At 62.4% G+C, this 10,356-nt stretch overlaps 1 protein-coding gene across 3 annotated transcripts in view; it reads right to left on the reverse strand.

The window, feature by feature from the left end:
• LOC311510937 (receptor-type tyrosine-protein phosphatase V-like) overlaps positions 1-9,203 on the reverse strand; it is a 56,481-nt gene extending 47,278 nt beyond the window's left edge. The window contains exons 1-4 of one of the 3 annotated variants that reach the window (XM_084611062.1): positions 9,080-9,203; positions 5,928-6,008; positions 3,958-4,024; positions 176-442 (exon numbers count right to left, since the gene is read on the reverse strand). In XM_084611062.1, coding sequence (XP_084467188.1) covers positions 176-442; positions 3,958-4,024; positions 5,928-5,993 — 400 coding nt within the window. In that variant the 5' untranslated portion in view covers positions 5,994-6,008; positions 9,080-9,203. Of the gene's footprint in view, positions 1-175; positions 443-3,957; positions 4,025-5,927; positions 6,009-6,383; positions 6,522-9,079 lie in introns of those variants that run through there. The other 2 variants (XM_084611063.1, XM_084611061.1) reach the window with 2 other exon arrangements.
• Between the last annotated feature and the right edge of the window lie 1,153 nt (positions 9,204-10,356).

A 10,356-nucleotide genomic window follows, 5' to 3' on the forward strand; every position in this document is an offset into this window, starting at 1 on the left:
TCCCCTTTGCAAGCTCTGGACAAGGGCTCCTCCCATACAAGGGCCAGTTGCAACCACAGCCCCTGGTTTGGGGGTAACATGAGACCTGCTCCCTCAGTGCCTCCCTCGGGGCTCACATCGCTCCAACCCGGGGCAGGGGAGGGAGATAGCAGCGGGGAATGTAGGGAGCCCTTACTTGTCTGGCCGCTGACTCTCTGGCTTGCGGTCTCCGCGCAGGCCAGAGCAGCCGTGACCTCAATGCTGTAGCCTGCCCCGGGGACAAGCCCCTGGAACTGGAAGCTGGTAGCGTTGGGTCCAGCTGATCCGTTCTGCAGCAGCACGTCCGGCTCCAGCGTGTAGATTGCCAGGGTGTAGCCCAGGGCACCCCCGGCCGGCTCGTCCCATGACAGGAAGAGGGAGTCAGGGTGGCCCTGGTCGCCGACGCTCACGTTCAGGAGGCTCCCTGCAGAATCAACGCCGGCAGGGCTGAGTGAGGAGCCATGGGCCCACCCAGCCCCAGCCCGTGGGTTTGCGGGAGACTCCGACAGGCTTCGCTGCCAAACGGATGGGGCCAGGCTTTCCCTGCACGCTGGGCTCTCCTGCAGCGCTGGCCCCATGGCGGGTGCTGGGCCCCGCAGGAAACTCCAGCCTTGCCAGCCACTGCCCTGAGCACCTCAGCAGCAGACCCCATTCCTTGCCCCCGAGTGCAAAGCTTTACATTAGAGTTAAACCCACTTTCTTACCCATCTGCTCCAGCTGCCTCCTCCTTGGGGGTGGGATCACTAGAGCTCCCCACCCCACATAGAGTGCTTAAAGGGCGCCCCCTCAGCCAGCCGGCTCCATTTTTAATTTGGGGGGGTGGAGTTTGGCCGAGTCTGTGACCCCTTGAGACTCTCCTCCTCCCGCACACTTTAAGCACTGCCCCCGCAGGCCTGGGTCTCACCTTCTCCCATCTCTGCGGGGTAGAGCCTCGGCCAGCGGGAGGGAACGGTCATTCCCGCCGCAACGCAGGCTGCCCCTCGGCTAGCTCGGGCAAAGCCGCACGATTGCTCTGTGGGGCTCCGGACTGTCCCCCTCCACGTCAGCACCTGGTCTTGCCTTCTCATTGTCTCACCTGGTTTCTCTAGCCCACTTCACCCTCCCGCTATTTCGAGAGCCAGCTACTAGGGGATTGCAAGTCCCCAGCTGCAGATGAGACATGAGTTTGGGGGCTCCCAACCTAGATCCCAGGAGACTTTGTCCTTGTCCTGGAACCAACTGTCTCTGCTCAGGGTCTGCACAGACCAAAAACTGATGGAGCTGGTCAGGCAGCGGCAGATCGGGGTGGGGGGAGGGAAGGAGGCAAGAGATCAGGGTTGGGATAGCAGGGGGGCTCTGGATCAGGAATACGGGGCATTTCCAAGGCTAGGGAGAAGGGGCAGGGCTGGAATCACAGGGGGAGGGATGGCAGGTTAGGAGTGAGAGGCATGGGCAGCGCCGGGGGGCCTGAGCGGTGAAGCAGCATGGAGCGGGAAGGGGCAGAACACTGGGGGGCCGTGCACTCGCAGAGCTGCACGCAGGGTAGCTGCATTCAGCTGCCCAGAGCAGACTCTTCAAGGCCCTGCTGGGATACAGTGCACAAGAGCCTCGCAGGGGGGTAATTTACATTCTCACTGTTCATTGCTCCAGACCCCTCAGCACGGGAGCCAGGGGCCTCCTGGCAGTGCCCCTGGCAAGGGGAGGGCAGCCCAGATCCCCCAGGGGAGGGCAGCCGCCCATGGGGCAAGGCACGGAGAGGCTGGCTCCAAATCCCCCTGGCTCAGGGTGGGGGTGGCAGAAGCTCCAACACAGTGAGCAGGGCTGGCATAACCCAATGCTTGGGGGAGTCACTGCTGCCCAGGCTTGGGGCTGCAGGGCAGAGCGGGGACGTGGGGTCTGCACGGGGACAGCCTGGGAGCAAGAGGGGGCGGGGAGCACCAAAATGTTTGGGAACTGGCTCATTTATGGTGACATTATCAAAAATGGCTTCTAACCCAGAGCTCTCACAATTGATCAGGCACCGTCCCCACAAACGGGAACAGGGAAGAGCCTGAGAGTAAGGAGAGAGTAAGGGGGGAGGGATAGCTCAGTGGTTTGAGCATTGGCCTGCTAAACCCAGGGTTGTGAGTTCAATCCTTGAGAGGGCCATCTAGGGATCTGGGGCAGAAAATTGGGGATTGGTCCTGTTTTGAGCAGGGGGTTGGACTAGATGATCTCCTGAGGTCCCTTCCAACCCTGATATTCTATGATTCTAATCTAGCTGGGCCAGCCACCAGCCTCTTCTATCCATCCCCATAGGCACCCCCTCTGTCCATTCCCACGCACTTCCCTTTATCCCTCCATCCATTCCCATCCTCCATCTAACCCCCCACACACCCCTCTATCCATCCGTCAACATACATACTCCTCCTTCCATCCATCCCCATACCTACCTATATGTACCCTCTATCTACCTATCCAACCCCATACACACACCCCTCCATCCATCCATATCCACCCAACCCCATAAACATCCCTCCCTCCCTCCCCATAGCTACCCATATGTACCCTCTATCTACCTATCCAACCCCATACACACACCCCTCCATCCATCCATCTCCATACACACCCATCCACCCACCCCATACACCTCCCTCCCCATAGCTACCCACATGTATCCCTCCATCCATCCATCTCATCACTCTTCATACCTCTCTATCCCTCCATCCTCAGACACACCCATCTATCTATCCATCCATCCCCAAACTATCCTCCATTCAGCAGAGGACAGCCCCAGACTCCCCTTGCTCTCGAGCCCCATCACGCTCTGTAACTGGGGACTGAATGCGTGCCCTATCTGGGCAGTCAGACCTGCCACCCTTTCTAACCCTTTCCAGAGAAAAGCTTCCCCACATGGGTGTTAGGGCAGTGCTCCCCCACCCCCCGGAGAGCATGAGCCAGCCTGCTCAGCGCCCCCCTGCACTCTGCCTGTCCCTGGCCGGCTGCCATGCCGTGCCCTGGATCTGTAACAATGGCGTGAGGATGGCTTTGGTTCTTGGCCCATCACAACCCTCCCTGCCCAGGTTAGCAGCAACGCCAGCAATCCAGCCCCCAAGTCAGGAGAATCCAGGTGGCAGGTGTTCCCCAGCCCTAGGTCAGCCCCTGGCCCAGCACTAATTAACACCAGCACCATGGCCCTGGGCTCCCCTTACCCGGGATGGCCAAGCTGGCCCGGGGCGGGAGCTGTCCCACCAGACCCCCTCCTGTGGCAGCCCCTGCTCTCATCCCCTCAGCTCTGGCTCATGCTCAGGGCTTGCACTTCGTTTCCCCCTTTTCTCTTAAGATAAAACCCAGAAGGAAACTGATCCCTTTTCCTCCCAGCAAAGGTGACAAGGGGAATATTTAAGACACTGACATTGGTTTCAACAAAGAGAATATTGTCGTTCCCCGGGCTTTGTGAACAAACTCGACGCAGAGGACACAGCTGTTGGGCCGCATCCCTTTCAGAGGCATCGCTTGGAGAGCTGGTGACTCCTGCCCTCTGCCACTGACTTGCCGCGGCCTCGGGCAAGTCGCTAACCTGGGCCTCAGTTTCCCCAGTCCGCACAATAGGGATGGCGGTTGAGCCACGCTGTGGGTTTTGTGGGTGTGATGTGGCTGCCCCCTGGTGACCATTCGGTGCTTCCCAGGAACCGTGGAATCAGAACTTAGCTCCCCTTGTGGAGCAGGGGGATCTGAAGGAGACTCTCCGTTAGTTACTAACAGGGCAATGGCTATGACACACAATAAGGAGTTCTGAGACCATCCAGCAGAGGGTGGTGGTGACATCTACACTACTCCATTCGTTGTAATACTTCCTAGGGGTACTGTGAGCCTCAAGCAAGGCCTATAAAAAGCGACGGAGATGCTTCCTGAGCTAGCCTAGTCCCTCACAACAGCTCACAGCCCAGCCCCAGCGGAGAAGAACTCCCTGCTGCTCACCTCTCCCACCAGGCACCGCTTCGGCTCCCGCACGCCCCTCGGAGGTGGTCCGGTTACAGCCCTTGCCCTGTGGGATCGGATGCGGTGTGAGTGTGACCCGGGACACACGGCCAAGAGGTGACTCAGTCTATCAGGAGGAGGTTTCTGACCCCCTTTTTAACTGGGGTAGGAGAGCGGCTGACTGGAAGTTGAAGCTAGACAAATTCAGGCTAGAAACAAGGTGCAGATTTTTAACCAGTAGGCGAATTAGCCACTGGGGCCGATTGCCTAGGACGCAGGGGATTCTCCATCACCCGTAGTACGTCTACACTGCAATCAGACACGCGCGGCTGGCCTGAGTCAGCTGACTTGGGCTCACAGGGCTCGGGCCCTGGGACTGTTTAATTGCTGTGTAGATGCTTGCCCTTGGGCTGGAGCCCGGGCTCTGGGACCCTCCCTGCTCACAGGTCCCAGCGTCACTAGGGTGACAGCCCAGGGTATCTGGCAGGCAGAGACAGGGGCTCCCGTTACAGCCCTGCTGGGGGCCCTGTCACAGCAGGCTTGTCCCCGTCGCCGTTCAGCAGCGCAGCCGGGACCTAGTCTGCCCCATGCAAAGCCCTGAGCTGGCCAGGCCTCTCGCCCAGGCTCTGGGGCCCTGAGGGGGGGAGTCCCCCTGGTCTGGAGGGGGCTGGGGTGTGTGGGCACAGCAGGATCTGCAGCATGGATGGGGCTGCCGAGGTCCCAGACACCATGGGAGGAAGATGAGTGGGGAGTCAGCCGAAGCTGGTTACCTTGGTCTCTGCCCCAGAATCCCTTCCCCGTCAGTGACCCCCAACACGAAGCAAGTCCCCCTCCTCCCTCCCATGGCAGGTGCAGGGCTGACAGTCTGGAGACTTGTCCCTCCCCAACCCTGGCCCTGCAGGGCCAAACTCTGCTCTGGTGTAAGCAGGGACAGCTTCACCGAAGGCAATGGATTTACACCAGGGCTGACTTTGGCTGGGACGGAGGAGGTCTCACCCCTAGGGACAAGAGGGGGGTTCACCCCACACGGCTCCCCCCCCCCCGACCTCGGCCTCTCCCAGCAGGGGCACAAGGCAGTCAGTGCCCTAGGAACTGGACTAAGGACCCCCCACAGCCACTGCCAAGCTGGGCCAGAGGGGAGCAGGAGCCCTTGTTCCCAGCCCCACTGAATGACCCCTGCCAGAACCACTGGTCTCTGGCAACCAAAAATCAGACCAGCCAGCTTCTGTCTGACCCCTACCCCTGCGCCTACCATCAGGGTGCCGGCACTGCGGCCAGGGGGGCTGCCCATAAAGCACCCAAGGCACTTGAGCGTCTGCGGGTCTTTCATTTTGCATGTTTGTTTCAGTGTCACAAGAGGGGGGAGGTCTTGAAAAATCACACCCAAAATGCGTTAGGTAAGTACGGACAGCCCCCGGGCACCGCGTGGGCTGGAGGGGGCTGGAGGTGCTGGGGAGGGGGGAGCACCCCGAGGAGCCTGGAGCACCCAGCGCCCCCAACAGCAGTGCCAGGTGTTCAGCCCCTCTTGGGAGCACCCCCCACCCCTGGATCGGAGACCCTGGGGGCGGGGGGGGGCTGACTCCCGCCGTGCTAAGGGAAGGGTCTCTGCTCAGTCCCATGCCCCCAGCAGAGAACTGACCATCTCTCTGGAATCTCTTCCCTCTTAGCTCCCCTGTCTGCCTCATCCCCGGACCATGGGGACCGGGGGGGGGGGGCACAGCCTGCAAACAGCCGATTCCCCAAGCGAAGTCGTGGCAACAACCACCAGCTCTGGTGGCAGGGGCGAGAGGGCACCGAGGGCGGAGAGGAGGAGGAGGGAGCCAGCCAGCCCGTGACTGCAAACATCGCTAATGCGCCGCAGCTGTGCAGCCCGCAAGAATGCGGTCATTCCCCAGCGGGGCAGGGCCAGGCGGGCCCCGAAACCTGAGTCCTCTGCGGAGAAACAAGGGGTACAAGAGACCCGGGCTTACCTCGGCCAGGGTCCCCAGGAGCCAGGACGCCCACAGCAGGGGCAGCAGCGGCGGCGGCGGCTTCATCGGGAGCAAGGTGGGCTGGGGAGAAAAGGAGCAGAAAGTTTGGGCCCCTCTTCGGTGCAGTTGTCCCCGGCCGGCTCCGTTCCCTCGTCTGCGTCCCCACACGGGACCCGAGCCCACCCGGGGCGGGGTGACAGCGGTGGGGGGCGCCAGCCTGGTGCAAGCGAACTCCAGCCGGCCGTGCGTGGGCAGGGGCCGTGTGGGTCTGCCGGAGGTGGGGGGGGGGGGACGGGACTGATTGTGTGTGTGTGTGTGAGAGAGAGAGCGCGAGATCTCCACTGCCTGCCTGCGTGTGTGTGTGAGTGTGAGTTCGTTCCCCTGGGTGTTTGTCTCCGGGCTACGAGTCTGCCTCTAATGTTCCTCTGCGTGTGTGTGTGTGTGCCCCTTGCCTACGTGGGTCTGTTTTGCAGCGTGCTGGGCTGAGCTCGGCGGCCCGGGCTCCGGGACCTGGTCCAGCAGGGAGAAGACAGTCTGCGAAGCCGCAGGCGCGGGTGCCGCGACGGGAGGGGATTGTCCGGGGCTCCCAGCTGGCGAGGCGCGTCCCGAGCAGCCCCCGCCCCCACCGGGGAAGGCGGGTCGGAGCCTGCGGCCAGCTGTGTGTGTGGTGTGCAGGGGTCTGCCCCGGGCTGACACAGCACGTTTGGCTCCCGGCTGGCTCAGGGTGGCTGGGCTGGGCCCTTGAAGGAGGCGGGGGGGGGGTGAGGGGCTGGGCCCTTGAAGGAGGCGGGGGGGGGGTGAGGGGCTGGGCCCTTGAAGGAGGCGGGGGGGGGTGAGGGGCTGGGCCCTTGAAGGAGACGGGGGGGGGGGTGAGGGGCTGGGCCCTTGAAGGAGGCGGGGGGGGGGGGGGTGAGGGGCTGGGCCCTTGAAGGAGGCGGGGGGGGGGGGGTGAGGGGCTGGGCCCTTGAAGGAGGCGGGGGGGGGGGTGAGGGGCTGGGCCCTTGAAGGAGGCGGGGGGGGGGGGGGGTGAGGGGCTGGGCCCTTGAAGGAGGCGGGGGGGGGGGGGTGAGGGGCTGGGCCCTTGAAGGAGGCGGGGGGGGGGGGTGAGGGGCTGGGCCCTTGAAGGAGGCGGGGGGGGGGGGTGAGGGGCTGGGCCCTTGAAGGAGGCGGGGGGGGGGTGAGGGGCTGGGCCCTTGAAGGAGGCGGGGGGGGGGTGAGGGGCTGGGCCCTTGAAGGAGGGGGGCTGGGCCCTTGAAGGAGGCGGGGGGGGGGGTGAGGGGCTGGTTCAAAGACGTGGCTAGTCCGAGCTGGTGCGGCGTGCGGCACCCGGTGGAGGGGAGCGTGGCCCTATAGCCAGCGTGGTGATTCTGGCAACGCTCGGCTAGTGGCCCACGCGGCCGGGCAATGGGACGAGCCGTCGGGCTGGTCCCAAGGCATCCCCAGAACCCGGAGGGGCGGGAACGATCAAGCCCCGCTTCCCAGTGGACTCCCCCTCCAGCTCTTGTAGGCATGGTGCCCTGCATGGGCCAGAGCTAACTCCTCCAGCTGGCATGGGCCACAGGGCCCGCCGTACGCAGGACTTGCCCACCCAGACGCAGACATGAGCCAAGCAGGACCTGGAGAAGGGCTGGAACCTGCCACCCAGTGATGGGGGGCATGCAGAGCAGAACTGCCCCAAAGGCTCCCAGTTCCCAGCCTGGCCCAGGCCGTTCCTCCAGCAGCAGGTGGTGGCTGGCAGCCTCATGCCTGGGGCAACGGCCACAGCAGGGTGGGGCTTGGGAACTGATTCAGGTGAAAGAAAAAACAAACTCAGCTGCCCCAACAGCACCCCAGACTCCAAACTGTCCCCCCCAGTCCACCTCCCCTGACCCTGAACTGCTCCCCACAAACCCGCCAAAGCACCTGCCCCAAACCCAGCTCCCACAACTCCAGACGTCTCCCCAGACTCCAAACTGTCCCCCCAAATCCATCTGCCAACTCTGAACTGAACTGAAATCCATCTCCCGACACCCCCTCAGACTCTGAACCGTCCCCCTAGCCCTGCCCAGGCCGCGTGCAGCCCTGACGGCCTGGTCTGGGGCTGCACTGGGGAGAGTGGGGCCAGACGCCCACGGGGCCAGCGCCCCAGAAGTTGCTCACAGAAATCCATGAAAATGAGAGTAGTCACTAGAGTCCCAGACTGCAGTCACAGGCCCGGGAGTGCTGCCAAGGCCCCAAGGGTCCCCGGGGTCATACTTCCAGGAGTGGGTACCGATGGGAGTCACAGCCAGAGTGGGGACATGGGTGGTCCTGGCTGCCCTTGGATTCCTGGGCTCCAGCTACACCGGGACATGGGACCTGCTCGAGTGGGGCCCTCCCACACACACAGCCTGCCCTGGCTCAGCTCCTCCAGAGTGCCAGGGTGAGATGTTCCTGCTCAGATACATGTCTGTGCAACATCAGCTCCCACAGTGTGTATCCTAGGGCCCTAACTCACGGAGCACATGCCTGACATGGAGCCCACGGGCAAAGCAAGGCAGCGCAGACTGGCAGACACTGAGTTTAATGGTGGCAAGAAGTTAAAAAAAGAGCCTTAAACACGGGCCTGGCCTGATTCTCCAGGCCGCTGGAGACCAAAATACCTGAGCGTCACGACCGCTCAGAGCCGTCGGGACTCAGACAGGAAGTAGCGAACAGCCCCGGCAGGGCAGGCCTGGGGGCTGAGCTCGGAGAGGTCCCGTCTGGTGGCTGGAGAAGTAATAAGGGATCAGGAGAATCGGAGCACAGATTCCAGTGTGGGGTGGGAAGCGCCTGGAAGGGGCATGGCGAGGAAAGGGGGAACATCGACCAACGAATACCTACGACAAGAATCCACGTTGGTGCTACTGTGAATAGGTTAGACTGGAGAAGATAGACAAGGTAGGAGGTCGACAGGTAGGAAGGAAGGAAGCTCGATGCCCACAGGTAGCTATTCACAAGGAACAATTATAGGAAAATTCTGTCTTTCTGGTTTGTATTTTGCTTCCTTAGTGGTTTCTCTACAAAGCACATTGAAACCCCAGGGAAAGCCAAAGAGACACTGCCCAGACGCTCTCTTGCTCCCCGGGCCAGGGCCCCCTGCTTGCAGGACGACCCCACACACACACTCCCCCTCCCCCCCCCCCGCGCCTCACCAGGTGTGTGGCCAGCACTAGTGCGAGCAGGGTCCCCCAGTAGGCAGGGATCTGTTCTTAAAGCAGAGGACATGTGGCCTGAAGCAAAGCGATCCCTGTAAGTGGTTTGGCTCCTTCTGCAGGGCGGTAGGAAGTCAAGGGGAGGGCTGGGTGCTGGCAGGCAGGCAAGGGGCTGGAGTCTCTTCCCATTGGCCAAGGTTTGGGCTGGCTGCTGGAGCTGGCTGGCTGAGTCAGAGGCTGTTTAGAAAGGCCCCTTTCCAGCACTCCCTGGTTGTAGTCAGGAGAGGTTTGGCTTTCAATTTCCCTTGGAAACGGCACGGTCGTCAGCTTCGCTCCCCGCGCCCCAAGGCGTGGTTAGGAGATTTAGGCTCATCCAGTGCCCTGCGACATTTGCACAGACGCTTCCAGCCTTGCTGTCGAGCCCGATGTTGCTTGACAGGTTTGTGTGGTGGGAACACGGGGTGTGCAGCAAGGTAGCCCCAAGGGCCCCGGGGTGGGGCACAGGGGACACGGCAGCGCCCCCTGGGAGCCGCAGCGAGGCGTGCCCAGAGGGAGGGAGAAGAGGAACATGGGTGAGTGGCATGGGCAGCTTGGGGCTTGAATAGGGCCAGGACTGAGGGGGAGAGACAGAGCTAGATGGGGAGCCCAGGGCTGGGAGAGGTGAGGGGCCCGTGGGTCAGGGTTGAGGGGCAGCAGGCCTGCTGTCTGGACTAGGAGGAGGCAGTGCAGAGGTGTATGCAGGGTGGGGAGAGCCAAAGATCTGGACTAGAGGAGGATGCTGCGAGTCAGGCGGGGGATCCAGTGGCTGACCTGTCTGGAGGCAGCGTGCTGGGATCACTCTGCTGCTCCTGGATCTCGCTGGGAGGTGAATCCGCTCTGCACTGAAACCTCTACGGCTTGCTCCCTGCTCCTGGGTTTTCCCCTTCTCTGGCGGTGACGTTACAAGGGTGTGACTCCACGAGGAAAGGAAGCAGGTGCCTTCCCCCCAGGGCAGCCACCGGTACAGAGCAAAGGGTGGGGCCCCACTGTCTTTGAGCACAGCAGGAAATTTCAGGCCCCTGAAAAGTGCGGGGACCGAGTTCATTAGCTGAGATCATGACCTGGGCCGTACCTGCCTCGCTTGGCTCGATGGAGACACTGCCCTTGACTGCAGTTTGAGCTCTCCTTGCCAGCCTGTCCCATCCCATCTGGAGGGGAGGCCCAGCTCCCCTCAAACGTCCCCTCTGCCCACAACTCCAGCGCTCCTGCCTCTCTCTGGGAGCAGGAGCTCAGAGCAC

Source organism: Lepidochelys olivacea (assembly GCF_965140295.1).
Source record: "Lepidochelys olivacea isolate rLepOli2 genome assembly, chromosome: 21".
NCBI lineage: Eukaryota > Metazoa > Chordata > Testudines > Cheloniidae > Lepidochelys > Lepidochelys olivacea.